Raw genomic sequence first — 23,228 nt, 5'->3', positions numbered from 1 at the left:
ACACAAAACTACTACAACAAAAATACCACAAAAAACTGAAACACGCTCAAAAAACCAAGAAGTAGGAGGCAGTGAATTTCCTCGCAGGTTTCTCATGACAACCACTTTGTATTGTGCTTAATTATCGTCTTTAATGAACAGTATTTATTTGCAGATTTCAAAACATGTCATAAGAAGTGAAAAGTTAAAATTAACCATGTAACTGATTTTTAAGATCATAACTAGAAAGCTACCAAGTCTCTCAGATTCCCTTCCAACACCTAACTCACCAACTCCACTTTTGAGCTACAGCACTGAGAAAATTTTCCCATTCTTCTTTGTTTTATGAGCAGAAAAGAACCAGCCTTAGAGAGAGCCTTGAGCAAACAACTGTGTTGCTCAGAAAACGGAAAGAAGGCTGATTTTGGACACCGCGTAATAAATCAGAAGAGAAGTAGTTTGATTTACCACCATTAGAGTCCCTCATCATGAAGTCAACTTCATACACTCCAAAAAAACATTTTTAAAAGCAGGAACTATTCATCATGTTTCATGAAAAAGTCAAAGATTCAAGATATGGCCTTCTAACAGCCTAAATTACTCTCTTCTTCCATATACTCATCTCAATTAGCAACTCCTATTTCGGGGCTATTTTTATTCCAGAACTCAGAGGACTGTTCTGATCTTCCCCCACATGACCTGTAAACAACTTGTACGTCAGGAGCGTGAATGCTACATGACAGGACCCCATTGTTCTTAAATTTAGAGCACAGTCACACAATCACCTTGGAACAGACAGCAGGTACAGAAGCTGCCCATGCAAGGTGCACATCACCCTCTCTGTCTGGGCGGCAAAGGCTCTGGAACAGATGGTGTGGCCAGCTCTTCTTGGAGCTGGGAGCCAATGGCATCGTGCTGCAGACACTGCCACCAAGCCTCCAGCTCTAGCAGGGAACACTTTCTTCATCTATCGGATCTTAATTAAGACCTATGAATAACAACAACCCCTCCATCCTCAAAAATCACATTACCAGTATCTCAGGAGAAATATCCTACATACTTAGGTCTTTTGTAAGACAGGACTGTAGTCAATTACCTTAGTGCTGTTGTGAAACTAATTACAGCCTGTACTGTATTTTAAAATCTTTGAATAAAAGGTGGAATTACTAGGAAGTATAGAGTAGTACTGGAAACATTTTCCTGCAATATTAATTTGGAGATGCTGCAGTCATCCTGGAAGGTATATCTGTCCACAACAAAAGACCAAAAATGGAAAAGTATTATCTTCAAATTCCTGGAAAAAGTAGCTGGCAAAGACAAATTTGGCCTTGTATCGAAGACTGATGTGCCTAAAACTAAGAAGGCTGCCAGAAAAACCTGACAGTGGCCCATGCTAAGACACAGATCACTGCTTACGCATTCCACTAATCTAGTAACATCTGGTTCATAGTTTTTCCAGAAATAAAGTTGCACTCGTGATGACAGAATACATTAAGTCCAAAATAATCAGAAGTAGCCTTACCTACTGTATCTTTTCACTATTTCACAGATACATTCATCTTCCCAGTACTTAAAGGTACAGTCACTGCATACTTTTATGGTGTCTTTAAGAACAAAACAAAACCCTACTACTTTCAAACTTACAAGCAAGCCTTGACGTCTCTTGAAGCCTGCAGAATGCAGCCCACTTTTATTCATTCACTATGGTAATGACTATCAGTCCCATCTACGTAACTCTTTCAAAAGTTATCCTCAAAAAAAAATGCTAACTTACTGTCACCTACCTCAAGGAGATGTCATTGACCAGCTGTCTGTGCCTACAGGTCTTGGATGAAAAAGGTGAAGAAGCTGGAGACAGATAAAGTGGAGTAATTAGGTTGCTGACGATTTCATTCAGTTGTGCACTCTGGAAAAAACAAAAAAGATTAAAGGTAGTCAGACTTTTATCCAGACTCAACAGCTCAAATGTCCTGGGTTTTTGCTGTTTTCCTACTTAGGATCTTTAGTCGTATACGTCATGGAATAGCCATATTTAGTTTCTTGTGAATAATCAAGTGTGGCATGTTTTTTCTTTCACAATTATTATGCTTAACTACACAAAAAAAAACCCACAACAAAACCCAACACAAACCATCAAGGATGTTATACATACATTTGAATAATTAGTACACAAAACACATCAGTGATCTTAGTATTTTAACCAAAGTTTTTTAAAAAGGCAAAAGAAACCAGAACACTTTACAGCTGATGTTGGAACAGCTGCAGGCCATTGCTAACTGGCCATTCAACAAGCATTTCAACCGGAAAAAAAAAAGTCTGCCGTCTACTCATTGCACATTTTGTTCACTCAAAAGTGTTTTTCTTGTTAAAAGAATCCTTTTCGTTGCTTGCTGTAGTTTGACAAAGGTGTTTTTATAAAAGGAAGTGTAACTACAGGAGGACTATTGTAATTGCAGACAGAACGGCTCAAATCTTCTGGTATCCTCAAAAATAGCAACAAGAAGCCCTCAACCCCCCCCAGAATCTGAACTTTCAGAACTGCCCCAAACCAAATGCAGCTGATTTGTTAATACAAAGAATTACTCCCTATAAAGCAATGAATTGTGGACTGACTCCAGATAATATTTCACAACGATTTTTTTGTTTTAAATGTCAAACTTTAAAGGCTATTTTGACAATAAATGTAGCTTAGAGGAAGTTGTGTGCTGTACACTGAACAGAAATTAAATGTATCTGAAAAGGCATATTTTTTTAAAAAAATTTTACATTATTTTGTAGGATTTTCATTCAGAAATAAGACTGTTTAAAACAAGAATTGCTAATGATTACCCAGTAAGTTTTCTTTACATTTTGAGACACTGCCATTTAAGCAGAAAGAGGCAGAAAAAGTTATTTTGCATTTTGTAACAACTCTTGTCATTTCTTTTCATGTTTAAGTGATGCAGTTGGGTAAAAATTCCATGTCAGAATAAAATATTCAGGGATAGATATTATAGCACAGAAATAGCAAGTCAATTACAAAAGGTCTGGACAGAGCAAACAAGATGTCAGTAAAGCATTTATCAGATTGATTTAAAGGTCTCAATAGAATTCAACCTGTAAGGAGTAAAGTCTCTAATCAACATAAAAGCACCAAAACAACGGCACATTTCCAAAACTTCAGGAAAAACATACATGTTTTAAAAATTTTGCATAGCTATGAAAAGGACTTGAAAATAGTATTAATAAAAATTGCAAGGCTCAGTCACTTTGTATTCTTTTTTTTTTTTTTTTCCCTCACAAGCAAAATTCTTTATTTTTAACAAGGAAATGCTTTACCATAGGACTGAAGAATTCTGTGGGAATATCTGTGGATGTACTTCAGCCCACAGCATCGTTACTCCTGACACCAAAACCAAGAAACTCAGACCTTCAGAGTTAAGGTTGATTTAAAGAACTTGTAAGTAAAAAAACAAATCAAACCCCAAAGTTTTTTGTGGTTTTTGTAAAGGGAGGAAATTTGATGTAATCTGTGAGACCCAATAAAAGAAGAACATCTTTACTTCCAAGTAATTCTCAGATCATCAAAGTTCTTGGACCTCTGTCTGTAGCTACTTAGGGACCAGGGAAGACACTACTGTTACTTTGTCAAGTCTCTTGCTGAAAAGTGCATGTAATTCTCCAAGGAATCACTTGAAGAGGAGAAATTCACCACATTCTAAAAATGCTGTTTGATTTACATTGTGCAATTGCCAGCACTGCGCATATAAATTTCCTGTTTCATTGCTTTCTTGCTCCTGTCTGTTGTGGATAAGATCTATCAAACAGGGGAAGCATTTTAAGAACAGGAAAGTATGACTATCAAATAAGAAAAATTGGCACAGAGATTCAGGGAGAGGCATTAGTACCTAATGGTACTTTTTAGCCCTTTTAAAAAATGTGTATATGACCAAGAATTTATGTACAGCAGCAAAGCAACACATTAACGCACCATCCTGGCTTTGTCAGATTTTCTTTACATTAACTACACAAATTCATCCTGAAAGCAAATTTCCCATATCTCTTTCAGCAATCTCCCTGCATTCTTTATCTACTTTCTAGCAACAGAAAACTCAGCTGGCATCTATACGGCATTTCCTGGAGTTAACCTTGGAAATTACTGTTTTGAACACCATGAACCGAAACTCTGCTCACAGCTATGCTTAAGCCATGCCTGATAAGTACCTGGAATTCCTCAGCTCCGACCTGGAGTCCTGTGATGCTTGAAAAGGCAGACCAGCAATTATAATTCTGTTTGGGCTTTTTTATTGTTATTGTTTCAAGTGCAACATACCTCCCTCTTCAGCTGTACTCTCCCATCTCACATGACTATTTCCTGAAACCATCTGTGGCAACCTACCTTGAATGTAACTATAAAAGAGAGGCAGGTTTGTGGATAGCTATTAGAAGTTGTTATGTGACCACTTCGATGGAAACAAAGCAGCAACACAGACAAGCCAGAAATAAAAGGTTAATTTGTAAACCTGGTGTACAGTGTAGTTATTTAAGCCCCTCAATTCATCAGCACCCACTCTTGGGACTGCAACATATCTTCCTTTTTGGAAGTCATCACCATGGAACCTGCCCTATTTCCGAGGTAAATCATTTGGCTCTGTTGACCGTTTAGTTCTTATTTTACTTTACCTGTTCCTCTATGTTTTGTAAAAGCCGGGTAGGACTGCTGGGTGACATTCCAAAGTCATGCTCTGGCAAAGAATCCTGTCTCTCAATGGCAGCTTGCGAATTCCCTGTGGTGTTTAATAAAGCTTCTTGGTCTGTCAATTGTATTTGCTTCTTCATAATGACTTTTGGAAATGGGAATTCTTCTAAGATCACCATCCCCTAGACAACAGCAATTGAACACAATTGGTTGACAATGGATTAACCCTCCTAAATAATTTTTAAGGGTCACTCGAAACTGGCACATCCCCCTTAAATCCTCCCAGTAACTTTCTGGAACACTTAAACTAGATCTTAAATACACTTAACACCTAAAATACAGAGTAGTTATTTTCATTAATGAAAAGCTGCACCATTTATGCTACTCCTTATAACAGCAATCACCTCAGTCTTACAGCACCCCTTAAACATCTGTGCCAAAATTCAAATAAGAAATTCATACTTATTAGTGTAACTATAAGATCATTTGCTCACTGCTTTAAGAAGGTGTTTTTCTGTAAGAAACAACTACCCTTTGATTTGAAGTTGGTTATAGCCCTAGCAGCCAATAAATTTTGAGGAGGCATTTTGAAGTGCTCTGTTTTTCTTATTCCTACCCAAGTTCTAAGCAAAACATCAAGGTTGTTATTTTTTACGTAGCAGAGATGTATACAATTTTAAACAAACACCTCTGACAATTTAATAAGTGATATTTTTAAGGTGAGCATTTTTAGAGCTTCATAATTACAGGGGCAATATCCTAAACATTCTAGCAATCTGATTGCTTTTCAAGACAATCTGCACAAATGTGGTATCAGATGTGGTCTATCATCTAGAATGACACCTAGTAAGATAAATACAACTTTATACGGTTGGGAAATAACAGAGTTTCATAAAAAGAACTAAGAAAGGAATAGCTCCGTTGTGTTTTCTACATGACAGATCAGAAAAATAGAAGTGTCAAACATAACCCTAGGTAACATCTCAGTTGATTTGTTTTAACAACTTAAAATGTTAAAAAAAACAATAAGCAAAAATAACTTTGTAACAGTCAAGTCCAGTTCTCCAAATAGTCCCTAAATTTGTCATTATCTTGAGCAAATAAATTTAATACTCAGAAAAGGCTGTGAAATCTCTGCAGGCTTTTTCCAAAGAGAAAAGGAAAGAACTAACTCACTTTTCAGTACTGACTGTTACTCAAATATCAAGCAGATATTGAAAGAATGGGACCATTCAATTAGACTGCTTCAAGTTTTTCTTTCTAGTGAGAATATGCCACTAAACCCAATAAAGATTATCATCATGTGAACACAAGGAGTCCGTATATTATTTCTTTAGGCAAGACAGACTTCACCTAGTCTGTAGCTGTGGAAAATAAAGGATTCTGTATTTTTACTCACACATGACTTCTGCCTTGGCAACAACTTGCCCTAAAACATGAAAGCAGGTCTCAAAGAGACTTCAAAGGGGAGACTAGGAGAAAATGTGAAATTGTCCAGTTCTCATTGTGTCTTGAACTTATCCCCCTGAGTTACAAATTCAAAGCTGAGAACAAAAATATTCTCTAAATCAAACGTTAGGTGCCTGAAAACTTGCTTTAGTGCCCAAAAGGGGTGCAGAGATTATGAATTTCCATTAGTCAACTCCAGATTTTCCACATTCTTTATCAGGTAGTAGTCCATCATCTGCACTTTTCCATTTACAGCATGTGGAAACAAATCCAGACAGTATCATACTGCAGTCTGTAGATCAACAGCAGTTACAAAGCAGGCACTACATTCAAGGAAAATCAAGTACAGGTCTCATTTTAATGTGCCACAAGAGAAGGACAAGTTAGCTCAACAGCTTTAGACTCTTCAGAATCTTTAGATCTGTTTGACCTCAGAGAGAGCAGAAAAAAAAACCCTCAGTGAAGTCTAAAACATAAAGTCTGAAATCAGAAGAATAGGAAGACACAGGAAAAATGGTGAAGAGAAGGGAACACCCTCCCACCTCCATGGAAATTTTATTTTTTTTAAGTTGTGGAATCCCATTGACCAAGCAGAGAAAGTGGAAAGCAGAAAAGGAAAGAGAAAACTGACAGATAGAGAAAAGGGAGAGATGGAAAAGGCACAGAAGAGGAAGATTAGAAGACTGACTATATAGGAATTATAAGTTAAATGGGTGACAACCAGTATGTTTTGGCAATGAACACTCTCCTCCTCCCAAACCCCCAGGCCCTTAAATGGAACTGTAGATATACATTTTTTTAAATTGAAGGACTCTCAAAGGTCCAGAGGTGCTACTTCTGTGTGCAGAGATGGAGAGAACATAATGTAGCAGGCCAGGAAACTGCCCACAAGTTAACCATCCCCCCTCCTGTTGTGTTATGGTGTTAGAGGAGTGGCTTTTTGCTTGAAATCATTGTTCACTGGCTATGAATCATACTTTTTTCCACTCAAAACACACAAAAACCACTCTGAGATCATTAAAGACAGCATGCAAATTCTAATGATATTGTGTAACTACTTTGTAGCCACTAAGTGAAAACAAAGAGTTCTTCTATCAGCCCACGTGTCCTTCTGTAGCTGCTGCGTTGGTGTACTACAAACACGTACACAGAAAGCACCACAGCTGAAGGAAAATGTGTCTACCTTCACTATGGGACGGGATGCCAAATACTGAACACCACAGCTGGCAAAGGGGCATGAAGTTTGCAAAAAGGAATGTCACTAAAGATCCCCACCAGGAAGATGAATAGGCTCCAAGCCAGCATACCACCTAATGTGAAGAAAATGCATGACTAAAAGAATGTTCTTTCTCTCACTGTTATTTATTTCTCCATTTTCTGCAGCTCATGAGACCTATGCCAACTTAAAAGCTGACAGCTTTTGAGAGTAACAGTGTGCATGTACCTGGGATTTAGGACAACACCAAAACACAGGCACTCCCTCCTTTCACCAAAATACTAAATCTCCTTTCATTTCTGTGGGCACAGAGGCAGGCCAGACCCTCAAACAAAGGCTCTTCAACTATTTTTTAAAGAAAAACATGACCAGGGAAAAGTTGTGAGTAGGAGAGACAAAACTGGATATGAAAAGAAGGGCTTTGAGGGTGATAGGAGAAGAGGGAATAATTTTTCTTCGTGCAGTCAGAGAGAAATGCTCTCTAGGTTGATTCCCCTCTCCTTTTAAACTCCCTACAAGTCACATGTTCAAGCACATGAAGTTTAAAGCATCTTCTGGCTCCTCTCCATCTGTACTTATCTGACCTCAGTGTAGATCAGAGAACCTGAACGAGGCTCATTGATGGAGAGTCAAAGAGCCCTCCTCTAAAAGCCCTCACTATCTCACCACCAGAATGATCACAGGTTTTGGCTCCTTGCACATGAGAATGACCTGGGGAACCCATTTAACTGATAGATTACTAATGTTTTAGGAATGCCACTTTCCCACTGTCTAGCCAGTTCAATTTACAAAAACTAGCACATGAGTTACACACATTGGAATTTTAGTAATAATTAATCCTTGACCTGTTCAAAGGGTTGTACAAACATTAACTTGCTAATCCTCAGAATAAACATGCACTGTAAATAACAAAAAAAAACCACCCCGAAACCCCACAACACAAAAATTAATAACCAACCACCCCACCTTGAAAACCAAATTGTGTCTCTTCTTCAGAGGGAAAAAACTGGGGTGATAAATGTAGTACCTTGTGCTGGGGCCCTCCAAGTCACTAACCAAGTCACTACCTATCACAGATAGGAGGGCAGGAGTTCCCAACTCCCACTCCTACACTGGTGCATCTACAGATCAACACTTTTTAGCCCCTGATGTCTTTTTCATTAACCTCTGAATGCCATAGCCTGTGCAGATGCAATCAATACCTCTAAGGCAAAACAAACAACAGTGAGAAGGAACAAATAAATAAATAAATATTACAAGAAACACTGTCAAAAGATTATTTGAAAAGCCCATTTTTGAGCTTACAGACAATACCTTGGTGGCACGTATCTGCCTGTGAAGGTCAGTTAGTTGCTGGATTTTATATTCTAGTTCTGAAATCTGGGCTTGAAGCCACGTCCAACGGCTGCCAATTCTAGCTCTGTCTGCAAGCCACTTCCATTCAGAAGTATAGCTGCTGTGAAGACAAAATGCTGGTTAGTCCAAAAATAAAGATAACCACATTTGCACAAGAACATTTTTGACAGCTGCTCTGCCTCATGTTGCAAGCATCTCAGTTGCTTTCAGAAGATATCTGATTATACCCATGCAGTTTCACATCAGCTTATTTCTGTAACTACAGAACTTGCCCAAACCAGTACGATCAATGCTCACTGGCTATTCCCAGGCTAAGCTAGTTTTCTGTTCTGTATGACAAAACCCAAAGCTGGAGAAACTACCAAATTATATCAATTAACACAGGTTGCAGACTTGTGAAGAACTGCAGTAACTCCACCAGCAACAATTCAAATTCTTAAACCACTTTCTGGCAGAGGCTTCCATGAATATTGTTTGCTAACAACTGGAGTCTAATAAAACACCACCCAGCAATGGCCAGCTAGATATCAAGTCATGGCAAAAAAAACCCAGCTAAGTAGTTTAGATTTCTTTCAGTCAAGCTATTTTATAAATACAGCCGTATCAGTATAGTACAGTTAGGTCACTCTTACTACTGTTTACAAACAGGTGTATTCTGTAACACAAACGATACGCCTCCTGGTACTTCACATTGTGATTAGCTTAACTTTACTATGCTAAATTCATTACTGTTATCAGCAAACTTTACTTGACCTACAAATTAAATAAATGAATGACATAGCAGTACCACTCAACAAATAATCTTAATATCCAACAACTTTAAGCAACAGAGACAACAAAATGCAATATTTTAGTAGGCAACTTCCACTAGTATCCAATCATTAACTGAGTTTATTTATTTAAAGAGAATGGTGGTTAATTAAAATTATCAATTAATTTTGATTGCAAACCCACAGCTAGCCTAAAAACTATATAAAAAAAAATAATCAAACTTCTGGAAAATAAGTGCTTTCACTCAAGTTGTTGGGATAACTGCTGGATCTAATTCCAGGATGACACTATACATAAATCTTCCACAGGCAGAACACGTGATCCCCTGTTCCCCAGGCAATGAAGAGTACCAAAGATACAAGAAAAAGCAGATGCCAGTGAATTGGCATAGAAACATCACACAAGTGCAATTGTTTCATGCAGAATTTTGTGTTGGCTACCTCAGTAACAAAGAAAGGCAATACATCACTGTGCAGAAAATGCTAGACATTTCCTAGGATAAGCAACGTATCATCAAATTTGAGAAGCCTCATATTTTCAGGGCAAAGATTATAAAACATAACTCAAAATCCCAGAACTTTCAGTCTACCTCAGTGATCATAAATAGTAAGTATACAGTCTCCAGTAGGTTACCTCTAAAATACATCATTTTCCCCTTTTGTAATAACTTATCTGCCCTCATAAATTACAACCATCTTAAACTCCCTCCTACACAGACAAAATGAACATATGAAATTAGACAGGAGACTGAAATGTTCTGTTTAAATTCAGATTCTACACAAGCAAACAAAATGGACTACCACCAAAATGAAACTCAAAGAACTCTAAAATACATACCATAATAAATTATTTATATTTTATACATTTTATTAGTGGTTTTGTCCCATTAATAAAGATATATGAAGTCATCTTGTGAATATCCATGTTTCTGACAACCCCTTCTTACTCCTCTTGGGTTTCCCATTACGACCAGCACGTAGTAAATAGACCTGGTTACTTATGCTTTAACCAGGTCTTCCTGCCAAGCACTTCTCTTAGATTGACAGTTTTTGCACCTTTGTGCTTCTGGAAGTCATAAAATACAGCTTGCAGGGTAAGGGAGGGGGAACCAAATTCCTAGTTGTCAGAGCTCAATTAAATAGTATGTTCACACAAGTGTGGTGACTGGAATAGTTAGGATTTGTCTCAGGACCCAAGGCTGGCAAAAAAGTTGGTCCTAAAAAAGAGCTGATTAATGAGGCTGTAAACAACCTCTTAATCATTTTAACAAAAACCAAGCTAAAAAGGAATAAAGAGGATAACTGGGAAAAACACAACAGGAGTGTTGAGATGCTTATTTCTATTCCTTTCTCAAAAGACAAGTGAACAAACAAACAACAAATCCTCACAAACCAGGACGTTGTAAGAAGAAAGCCCAGGTGAAACAAAGCAAACTGCACTGAGAGAATTACCTCCCAAGCTAGATGTAACAGTCTAGGGAGAAAGATGAGCTGTCCCCAGACAGACCCAGGAGGTGGGAGGAGCAAATGAGAAAAAGTGCCCACACAGTTGGGAACCAAGAAGCAGAATGGAAAGGGCTGGAGCTGGTCATATTACATGCAGTGTATGAAATCAGCGTGGCACTAAAGGAATCCATGATCAATACCAAACCACAGCAGACACCAGAACAATTAAATGTTGCAACCTTTAGACAAACAAATCATATCCTCTGTATATTACCATCTTACTTATTAAAAAAAATAATAAATCCTCTGCAAAGGTACACCACAAGTTATTTTTCAAAAACGTGTTGCGGTTTCTTTTCATAAACACAATATTAAATCTTGAATTAATTGCACTCATTTAAATATATGATGTATATTTCTTCAGGCTTTATAGTGTACAGTGTAATTAAACTAACATGACTTAATTACACTGTAATGATGATGTCCTCGGGCTCCCCTGTAAGGAAGAGTTTTGGGAACTCTTCCCAAGAGCTAAGCACAAACATCCTGAGCTGAGGCCAAAGGCAGCAGTTTCAGCCCCTGCCTCCTGCCAGCCCAGGCTGCCCCACACCCAGCCCCTGCCCAGCGCTCGGGCAGCGTCGTGGTGACATGGACTAGAGCTGCTCATGGCTAATTTGAACTGCAGAGGCAGGGTGAATGAAGCAGGTCTAAGCGTAGATCCCTCTCCCAGTTCTGGTGCCTCACAGCCAGCCAGCCAGACACTCCTGCACTGCTGCGAGGGAAGGGGCAGGAAGCTGCTCAGAGGAGGGCAGCCAGCATGAGCTCGCGTCTACCAGACAGGAGGTAAGAGCACTGCTAAATTCCATTCCCATCTCTGTCACTCGTATTTGTTTGATCTTTTTTATTTATTTACCATCTTTGCCTCTAAGTCTCTTTCTCTATTAACTACTTCAGAAACCTTTTAACTCCTCGGAGGAAGACAGAATGGTTATAAGCTATCTATCTTCACACTCCTAAAGCGAGCTGTTTGCATGCAACACAGTACAGTCACTCAAGTGACAAATGATAACCTACTATTGCAATTAAAAACATTTTAAAAATCTGCAAATCTGTTCCTGGAGTGTTAGAGAGTACAGCATAACATTCATTCCGTACAGAAAGCTGTTTCAAGGTAGCACCAGTGAATTCATTAATTCTGCAGGTCCAAAGAAACAAATAACACCACCACAAAGGGTTACAAAAATAACCAAGCCTGTTACTGAAGGAGGAAGTCAGAGCAGGTGCTGAAGTAGAAGGTTCTGCTCTTGTTCTCTGTTGGGAATGAGACAACAAAAAAAACTGTTTTCTGTCTGTCCCACTTCCTGTGTGCTGCTTTTGCAAAGCATCTTTACCTGGTTTCCATGCTTTCGACTCCAACATCATACATCCTCCCCAGGAATTTCAAATTTGCTTTTCTGCTGGCAAATGAATATACACCATGTTACACTTGCAAAGGTTTCTAATGTTCAGTGCTGTAGTAGTGTGAAACATTAGACTTACATATAAACAATGCTCTTGCAATGACTCTAAACCTGCAGATAGATCTCCTGCATTCACTCAGGACTACTGGAATTGGAAGAGAAATACTGACTTGGTATGAACAAAACATCTCATTTACATTTCCCTAGGAAAAACATGAATTGGATAGAGTCAATATGTGTTTCCATATGAGAAACTGGCTTGCATTCCCCATGTTTTGGTTGAACTGCAGGAGATCAATCCTGTGCCACTTGCAAGAGGAGAAAGAACGGCAAAAGAAAAAACAAGCCACAAGCAGCAGACACAGATACAGACAAATCAAGATCAGAAATGTATCTAGGAAGCAGAGGACCAGGCTGTACCGTGCTACTCCAAAGTAGGGGAGAGAATGCAGCTGGGGATGGTCAGCCCCAGCAGAGGCAGTGTAACCATTGCAATGCTTCTCAGTATCTGAAGGGTGGGTGTCAAGAGGATGTGGCCAGTCTATTTTCAGTGCTGCCCAGCAGCAGGACAAGGGGCAATGGGCACAAACTGGAACGCTGAAAATTCCGCCTGAACATGATGAAAAACTTCTTTACTTTGAGGGTGCCAGAGCCCTGGCGCAGGCTGCTTAGAAAGGCTGTGGAATCTCCTTCTCTGGGAAGATCCCAAACCTGCCTGGATTCCATCCTGGGCAACCTGCTCTGGGTGACCCTGCTGGAGCAGGGGGGTTGGACAGGATGATCTCCAGAGGTCACTTCCAACCTCCACCAGTCTGTGATTTTGTGATTTCATCAAAGCTACTCACTTTTTCTGAGGACAAAGAGGCAAGTGAAGAGTACTACATAATATATTGCTATTCAAGTTAATACTATTGCTTGAACTGAAAGTTTTTAGCCATGATCTACGGACAGAATCTACAGATGAACCCCTCAGCACTCTCACCTTCTCCAAAGGAGGAGAATTGAGAACCATGCTTTTGTAACCAAACCAACATCAGAGAACGCAACAGGACTATAAGAAGTATTTCCAGTGCCTCCATTACCTTGTGGATGAGACAGACATTTCCCCAACAGCTAAGAACAGTCTGTCCCAAAAATCAAAGTCAGGCAACCTGAGTGCAAAGGGGAACTGCTAACCAAGATAAAATTTCTGTGCTAGACACACACGATCATCTGGGGATTGTGAGTGGGGTTGGTTTTTTTTGTTTACAGGAGAGGAGAAGGGGTAGAATTTAAACCCTTTAGGCATATTTTATTTTTATAAGCAAACAAAACAAGAAGCCTGAAAACCAGCTCATAAATAATGAAGGAAGAACACGGTGGTGTTTAAAATGCACAAAAACTACAGGAATTGGGACTGCCAGTAAGTATCCAGGAAGGTGGATTCAAATAGGTATGGTAAGCATAGGAAAACAGCTCTCTGTCCAAGGTAAGATTCTCCAAAATTAACTTATATCCTGAAAATTAAAAGGAAAATGAGGCCTTCCAGCCTCATAACTCCCAGTGAGAACGAGTAACATAACCCTGCCATGACATGTCTGCAGGGACAATGACAGGATGCTTCCTACTGAACAGGAAAGGAACATGCTTCCAACAGACCCACATCAAAACTCCAAAAGGCAGGTCTGCCAACCCAAAACACAGTCTACTTCCAAAAGGTTTGTTTTGAAGAACACGATTTTCAAGTTACAACATTTTTAAACACGAACAAGCCGGAGAGCAAGACATCCACATAGTGCTGGTGGGAAAAACTTCTCCAACTCCAGAGTTCTGCATTAAGCATAAGAAGGGCAGTTGTTCCTGACATCTCCTCACACGTACCTTTCCACTCAGTTTCCTAACTCTGTGTGGTTTGCTCTTTCTGGCAGGCCATGTCCCCTTTAGTTTAATCCATATTGTTCTGGCATCTAGTTTTCAGACGATTTAGTCCTAACATGACCCCGTGATCCTGACCTCTACCATCCCTGCTGGCTCCTGCTCCTCTCTCTGGAAACCTCTGGGCTATCAGAGACCTATTGCCAATCATGCAACACTTCAGTATTTGGGAGCAAGAAGCAGCACAAACTACAGGGTGATTACCCTCAGGATAAAGAGTAATGATCTTCCTTGGTGGGAGACACTGAAAATGATGCCAGAAGTTTATCATTTTGATGAAGGACTCGACTCTGGAAACTGAAAAGCAAAAAATCACTAAGTTCTCCAGATCTTTAAATCTCATCCAGATAGTGTATGACTCACAATGAAATTCATGAGACTTAACACTCTGGGAAAAAAAGCATACATGCTCCAGTTCTCCTGGGAAGCTCAATCAGCTACACAAAAATACAAAATAGTTCATATTCACCACATGGCCCTCTACCACAAATGCCCAACAGCACACTAGCATGGTGGGGGTTCCCCAGGACTGTGGCTACAAGCCTGTGAACTTCCAGAGCTGCCCCTAATTTTACACCAGCATTACAGTCAGTTTTCCTGTGACTACACATGGCAATGCTCAAAAAGCAGCTGGCCTCAATACAGCATTTTCTTGCAAGCCATTAAGGGGAGCTTAGGGCTTCTGATATCTTCTGTCAATACGCTGCTGAAATTCACCACGTCCCATTTTTCTTTTCTCTGCAAACACTGACAGTAAATAAGAGATTACCTATGAAAACTAGGAGATGGTGTCACATAAAACATTTAAAGTAGGTGAATTCAGATACATTCAGACAGTGCATGTATTTTAGATAATCTTATCCAGATTTTACTCCTGAGATAAAAATGCCCACTCCCAACAGAAACTTCCAGCGCTTGTAATGGCTGAACAAACATGTCCAGCTACGAAGTGACCCGTAAATGCTTTCTCAAGGACTAATTCTTCCAGCACACCTACTTAATGTTTGTTTTCAGAATGATCTAACTTCAGTTGCTGTTGAAGTATTAATACCCCTGGACCAGTTAACTGTTAAACCCATAATAACCACATAATTAAAAAAACAGTGAGTGCTGTTTTATGAACTCAATCTCTTCTGTGCCCTCCAGACTGCAAACAAGATTAAAACAAACTGCAACAAATATCATCCTCTGATATCATATCTGATTAACAGTACACACTGAAACTATTTACTCTGACAGTTCACTATCAGCCTTTTCTCAGACTGTCCAGGAGCTCTCACTGCAGACCAATTGCAGAGAGCAACGTGCTTCGGTTCTGTGGCAAACAGCACCAAACCAAGCCATGCTCTGGGAAAAAAATCAGTTAAGGGATTCTCAACCATGGCCATGATTTTTCCTGAAGAGAAAATTCATGGTACAGAACTACAGTGAGGGGGGGAAAAAAAAAGTAGCAACAGAGTAAGATTTTTATATCTTCCACAAATCTTCTACAATTTTAGGTGGGACAGTGGAAAGGGGAGAAGTGGGAAATCAATATTCAGGAAAAAAAGGCTGTAAAAGAAAACTGAAAATATAAGAAGGGAAAGTCTCATGGATACCCTATCAAAGGAGAAATTCCATAACAATTTCACACTGGCGCTCTATATGCTCTCTCATCTGAGAAATCACATTTTCCAAACTGATGAGGTGTCACAGCCAGTACCTGCCTGCTACAGGGTTCCTGCAAAGAATCACACTATTATTGCAGGTTTTATATTAGAAATTGAACTGTTACACTTGCACTAAATTGTTAACTCAGTTTAGGGCTGAACAGAAGAAATAAAAAATACAGCTTAAAGCAGTGTTGCCTGTTACAGTGCTGAAGTTTTCCAATTACTGGCTTCACAGACTGGTAGGTGCTCTTCATCTTCAATTTTATTTACATAATTCATCAGAGCTGTTAATGATAAAAGGCCAAATTAGTTGGTGGAGGTGAGGTCAGTTAGAATATTAACTGCCCACGAAGTAAATTCCTGCAAAGGTAAACAACCAGCACCATTTTCTCTTTAATGAAATTTAAAAAAAAAAAACCAACCAACCAACCAACCAACCAAAAACCCAAAACACTGCAAAATGTTTATCTGCTAGTGCCTTTTGTTAAAAATATTTCAAAATTCATTTTAAGATGCCATTGGCTCCTCCAGCACCCCATCTTCTTCCACTGAACCTCAGCATGCTGTTGGTTAGACCAACAGAGAGCAGAGAAGCAGGTAGTGCTAACATGCAAAGAAAGAAACTTCAGGAACACCAGAGCTGCCTGGAAACAAGCTGCTTTCTTGCCTTTGAAATGGCACAACATCAATAGACTAACAAGAAAACACCAGGAACACAGGCTGAGAAATTCTCTCTAAGTATTACACAACTGCCCTTTAAAAAGAAACCAAGAAAGTAGTGCTACGTCTGGAACCCATCCTCAGCATAAAATAAGGTAGAGCTTACAATGTATTTCTTTACAGATAGGTGCAAATGGAACATCATTACAGCACACAGGTGGCATATCAATGCTGTCCAGCCACTGAGGCCTGTCCCCAAATCTGTACATATTGTCTTACAAGGAATAGATGAGTATGGTATTCCTGTAGCATCTAACTCCAGCTTATAACTCATTTCATTCTAGCTGTATATAGCATCAGATTTTAACGTAAAAATGGATACGAAATGCATTCTGAGATTTTTTGGATAGACAGCTAATGCTGCAGAACTTGCATGCCAGATATTTTGGAAATCATCAGCAGGGTTTTGGTCGTGGAGAGGCTGCAGCCCTGCAGAAATGGCAAGAACTACCCAGGCAGGGACAGAGAAGATGCAGGAGAGGCTGTGGATGGTGGAGAAGCCCACGCTGAGCAATCAGCAGGGCAGAGCCAGGACAGGGTCACTTCAAGCCCTAAGGTGTGGAACCCACCACGTGCAAGACACAAAGGAAGCTGCTGAGGGACCATGCTGAGCGTGAACCACCCAGTCGTGGTGAGCCCCCAGCAGCAATGCCACAGGGTGGCCCAGGAGCTGCCCCAGCAGGGACCCCAGCACCTGCTCTGGGACATGGGGTACTTCAAAAACCAAGTCCTTTGAGCCACTGCGGCAAGCACGCTGTGATGAAGTAAGAGAGGAGTAACAGAAGAGTATGTGGTCGCCTGCTCTGCAGGGCAGGGATGGAGGTTGATAGGAGGTTAAACCCTCCAGTCTGGTCTGCAGGGACAAGGGGTGGAGAGTATAATGAACACAGGTTTGAACCGTTGCCCCCTTCTTGGTTTGGGTGTTTTCGAGGAGCTTGGGGTTGAGTTTCACCAAATTTTACTACTTGCTGCTCAGTCTACCCCCACGGGCTGGGTGAAAGGGGAGTTTATAATGCACATATATTCAAACACAAACATTCTGGTTTGGTTTTTTGTTTGTTTGTTTGTTTTTTCCCAATGCCAGAATTGGTAATTAGAAGTTTTCTAATTGAAAATTAAATCAATTTAAATTCCACAACAGAAACCCACAATGGCTAGATAGAACGTTTGGATGAAAATAAAATAATTTACAGCTATTTCAGTTTCAATAAAAAAGAGCACAGGTCAATATATTTAAATCCAACATCTGAAGTTAACATTCCTAATCCATATTTAGCAGTATGAATGAAACCCTGTTACAGAAGAGCATTCCTATTTTGGGAAGTCTTTATATACACTTTATTTCATGTGAAAGGAAAGCATTTAAATGATTTCCTGTATCATGGGCCCACGTACGCTGATTTTCAAAGGCACTGGATGAAATAATGCTGTCCTCACATTACAAGATGTTATAAAGAGTTTGTTGTTGTTTGTAAACAAAGCTTTTAATGAAAACAAACACGTTTCAAGGCTTAGAGAAAGAGCTAGCCATAAAATGATGATTAATCAGCAGTTGACATCAAGCACCAAACTCTTCTTGTCTATTCAATGAAGCATGCAAAGTTATCCTGTATACCCCTGTGCCTGATTATTAGATTTTCTATTCTACTACACTGTGCTGACCATGTATTAAACTGTCATTCAGAATAGTAATGGCAAGTTTTTATTTAATATGTATTCAACACCTATCTAAGTCAAAGGCTTTGACATTCCCAGCTCTGAGATTCCCTTGCAGGTTACAACTTGTGAAACCTTCTGCCTTTCATTAAATCCTTTCAGTCTGCTTTCAGCAGCTGCAAAAATATTAATGTAATTACAGGGTAGAAATCAGGATCCTCACTCACAAGAACATTACGCCGGTATTGTGAGAAGGAAGTCTTGCCCAAAAGCAAGTTACTATTGCTGTACATGAGATCCCTAAAGAAAAACAGTAAATGCATGTGAGACCCCAAAGAAGCTGTAAATCCATCTTATGGAAATCCAGCCAAATGAGGTTGAATATATTCTGAAATAATACATGTATTCCTAGAGTGAAAACAGAAGGTAATATAAAGCTATCTTTTCTTTCATTCCGTGGTAACAATTCTCCTCCCACATCCTAGTGACAGGAGCCAAGAATTGAGAGAATGGAATTCATGAAAAAGCAATGTATAAAACATTTTGAAATCAGCATATTATTATTGTCTATTAATTTATACTCATTCAAAAGCTCCCGCATTAATCTTCTATGCAAATAAGACACTTTCCAGATTTGTAAACTAAAAAAGTTTTAAAAACTGGAAACCATTAGGGTTTTGTGCTTAAGAAAAATGAAGAGCAGTATTTAGTCCTGGCAGACTCTCTTCCTCTCCCTTCCCAAAACCAGAATTCAGTTCTCATATCAGGTACAAAGTGAAATTACAGCCGAGAGTGGAAAATTAGGGCCTGACTGTGCAAAACCAAACAGCTTCCCCTTATAATGTGTCTGTGCCATAAACCCCTGCCCTCAAGCAGTGCCTTCTATAGTGAGGCCTGCAGAACTGCAATGATGTTGCTCAATTAGCCATGAGAAAAACTGCTAGGAAAAACTCAAAATAATCTAGAACAAACAGATTAGATCTGGAGATCCTAGTCATGATATTTTCTTCCTTCCTGTATTCTCTCTGCCTTAATGCTCCTCTCCCCACCAAGTATTTGTACGAAAAGCAGATTTCCCATCTCTCTTTCCAAGTAGCAATCTAAAGGCGGGGGGGGGAGGAAGAGATGAAAAAACGTGAAGAAAGATTTACTATTTCTGCAGATTCATTACAAAAGTTTCCAGGCACAATAAACCCTGTGGGCATGGAAAAATATAACAGTGCTTCTTCGTCAGGCTTGAGGTTGCTGGAGAATAATCAGTAAAAGATGTCTTTCAAAAATCAGACGAAAAGCATGAAAGTATTTCGGGAAGCAAAAATCCCACCAAATGATGCAAAAGGACTGTATTCCAATGGGGAAAGGAGGACTGGGGAAACAGGGCACCGGACTTTTCATCAGCAGAGCAAGCTACTTATTTTGCAGAAAACCCTATTGTAAGCATCTTTTCTCTCTAATCAATCAGGTAGATGTATTACTGTTTGATGGAGGAATCAGCTGTGCCTTCAAAAGAACCCCAGGGATGTATCTTCTGATTTCGGAAGGCCATACACTGCAGAGTATGTAGAAGAAAAACTGCACACCCTGCAACTTTGTAATTTCCCAAGTAACCACCACAGCATCAGATTTCTCTGTGGCACGTTGTAAAAAACAAGAACCTCTAACCACTCCAGGAACACACACAAAATACATGAGTAAGGATGTGGAGTTTTCCTGGAAGGATGCAAGAGATAACACCCAGAGCAGAGCTGTGCTGTTGAAAAAGCTTAGAGCTCACATCCTCTCTGTATTCACCTTGTTTGAAATTGTGACCATTTCTATGGATAATCTTTCACCTTCACGTGCCACAAAGAAGATCATCAAGTTTCAAGTAAACTCGGCTGCTGAAATTTTGTCTATATTGCATTTCAAGTAGTTGATGTTAGTTATGAATTCGTGAGGGAATTATTTATGGTCAGCTTAGCGATGCCCTCCTGAGGCCTTCTGTCCACTTTGCTTGCTAAGGTCTAACAGGGAGCTAGGAAACAGCACCTAACATCTGCCTTTGAGGAACCACAGAGTAGTACTGTACTCCCCTCTGTAGTGTCTCGGGAATTTCCTACACCCAAGGGCTCAAATGGTACTAGAATACACTATAAATGACTGATGGAATTTAGGTGCTTTTCCTAAGAAACCTTCCATGAAAACTGACAGGTTAAAGACATTCTTGACCTGACACTAGCAGCAAAATGACAAAATTCCTGAAAAAAGCCAACTGTTTTTTCATATTTCTTTCTAGCACATAGTCAAAAGACCAAATAGGTTTTGTTTAAGCTCTTGAAATGGGACGAGGCTTTCCAAGTACTCTAGGAACTGGAGAAGTTCAGTAAGTATTGTGAATTGTCAACTAGAAGAGTTGCCTTCACCAGCAGACCAAGGACCTTTCCTGTCTTGAGAACAGTACCTGTGTAATACACAAAGGATGAACAATCATCTAAATATCTTAAAAGGTATTGAGACAGACGGGTAAAGACAATCTTACTTGAGACACAAAGCATTTAGATACAGCTCAGAAGAGCTTATGTCAGCACTCACTGTGCAAAACTCTTTTCAGAATAATGAGAATGAACAGGTTCAAAATGCTAAAAATAGCTCCAGGTTTTTTCCTACTATGAAAAATTGGAGCCGGAATCAACTTCTCACTGCTGATGGGAAACAGACTGTTCTCAGGTAAGCACTGTAACTGGAGGTTCCTCCCCCTTTGCACATTGGATTGACCCCTCCTCCCCCTAAACAACAGGATAAAAAGCACCACGGTCATGACAATGACCAACAACCAGCATGATTATACCCTCGAGTTAGATGCAATCAGTAGACTGTGGTGTAGACAAAATCAAAATATTTTTCCCATTCATCACTGCTTTCATAGAACCTTGAACAGAACCTAGGCCATGAGCCACCAGCCTCTCTAGTGGAATGCCATGGGAAATGGTGTCAAAGGCTTTACTAAGTCCAGGTAGACAACATCTACAGCCTTTCCCTCATCCACTAGGCAGGTCACCTGGTCATAAAAGGAGATCAGGTTGGTCACGCAGGACCTGCCTTTTATGAACCCATGCTGGCTGGGTCTGATCCCCTGGTTGCCCTGCACGTGCGTGTGAGCACAGTGAGGATGAACTGTTCCTTAATCTTCTCCAGTGCTGAGGTCAGGCTGACAGGCCTGTAGTTTCCCAGGTCCTCCTTCTGGCCATTCTTGTAGATGGGAGTCACACTGGCAAGCCTCCACTTGACCGGGACCTCCCCTGTCAGCCAGGGCTGATGATAAATGATGGAAAGGCTTGGCAAGTTCCTCCGCCAGCTCCCTCAGCACTCTCTGGTGGATCTCATCCAGCCCCATGGACTTGTGAGTGCCCAGGCGGCAGAGCAGGTCCTTAACTGCCTCCTCCTGGATTATGAGGGGTTATCCTGCTCTCCATCCCTGCCTTCCAACTCGGGACAGAATACCACGAGGATAACTGGCCTGACTATTGGAAGACTGAGGCAAAGAAGGCATTAAGTACCTCAGCCTTTTCCTCATCCTTGGTGGCAATATCATCCTCCCCATCCAATAAAGAATGGAGATTCTCCTTGGCTCTTTTTGTTGTTAATGTATTTGTAAAAACCTTTTTTATTCCCTCTTATGACAGTGGCTAGGCTGACTCTAGCTGGACTTTTGCCTTTCTGATGCTTCCTCTGCACAACCTAACTGGATCCCTGTACTCCTCGAGTTGCCTGCCCTTTCTTCCAAAAATGGTAAACCCTCCTTTTTTCCCTGAGTCCCAGCAACAGCTCCCTGCTGAGCCAGGCTGGTCATCTTCCCTGATGGTTCATCTTAAAACATACACATGGGGACAGACTGCTCCTGTGTCTCTAAGACTTTCTTATTGAAGAATGTCCACCCTTCCTGGACCTCTTTGCCCTTCAGGGCATCTCCCAAGCAACAAATGGTGTCCTGAACAGGCCAAAGTCTGCCTTCTGGAAGTCCATGGTAGTGGTTTTGCTGAACCCCCTCTGTAGTTCACCAAGAATCAAAAACTATTATCATTTCATGGTCACTAAGCCCAAGACGGGCTCCAGCAAGCACATCACCCACCAGTCCTGGTCTATCTGTAAACAGCAGGTCTAGAGAGGCTCCTCCCCTCGTAGGCTCACTTACCGGCTGGGACAGGCAGTTGTCTTCAAGAAGGCAGAACTGGAGGGAGCAGAAACTCCCTCAGCTGCCCGCCACAGCAGCCTGGGGATTTCCTGAGCCAAGGGTGCTGTCTTTGTTCTTAATAATCCTCTGTGCATTTCTTCATCAGTGCAACAAAACAAACTGAGTAAACCTTAAGTGAGAAGATAACTTAAGGAATTCAAAAGCCACAAAAAGAAATAAAGGTAAAGGACTGGCAGGCAGAGTTAGAAACAAAACTGTTCCTGGCAAGAAGAATAAAGAGAATCCTCACACAGAACTTCAGTCCAAGTTTTATGTTATCCACTACCCTTTGAGAATCAAGAATTTCTTATCAGTTTTTCTTCCTCAGTTCATGTAATCACAAGAATCCTAGAGGCAGAGCTATTACTCAGAAGTTCAAACATATCAGCTAGGAGAATGCAGATTCTCCTACACTGGCAGGAGCAAAAAATGCTGTTTTTTCATTGAAATATTTCAACAGGATAGCAATTCTCCTGCAAACTCAAATATTTAAGGTGATCTTAACTTAGCTGGCAAGTAATTACTCTTTGATTGGACTTTAGTATTTACCATTCTGACAACATGTAAAAGAAAATGAAAACTAGTTTTCACTTTGCACTTTTTTCCCCTCTCTGTTTTCCAGGCCTGCAGAGTTTAACGAAATGCAGCAGCAAGTTGCTATCCTGAAGCTTCCCTAACCAATGCTATAAGCACACAACAGGGTACAGACCTTTTCCAATGTA

At 40.2% G+C, this 23,228-nt stretch overlaps 1 protein-coding gene across 1 annotated transcript in view; it reads right to left on the bottom strand.

Moving 5' to 3' along the window:
* Window positions 1–23,228, bottom strand: part of KANSL1L (KAT8 regulatory NSL complex subunit 1-like) — a 55,236-nt gene that overhangs the window by 29,753 nt on the left and 2,255 nt on the right. The window contains exons 2-4 of the mRNA XM_008944203.1: window positions 8,637–8,778; window positions 4,642–4,839; window positions 1,764–1,885 (exon numbers count right to left, since the gene is read on the bottom strand). Coding sequence (XP_008942451.1) covers window positions 1,764–1,885; window positions 4,642–4,839; window positions 8,637–8,778 — 462 coding nt within the window. The remainder of the gene's footprint in view (window positions 1–1,763; window positions 1,886–4,641; window positions 4,840–8,636; window positions 8,779–23,228) is intronic.

The sequence above is a fragment of the Merops nubicus genome, unplaced genomic scaffold, assembly GCF_000691845.1.
Source record: "Merops nubicus isolate BGI_N331 unplaced genomic scaffold, ASM69184v1 scaffold2367, whole genome shotgun sequence".
Classification (NCBI taxonomy): domain Eukaryota; kingdom Metazoa; phylum Chordata; class Aves; order Coraciiformes; family Meropidae; genus Merops; species Merops nubicus.
Note: the sequence above shows the minus strand (reverse complement) of the source record. Positions and strands in the feature narration are given on the sequence as shown.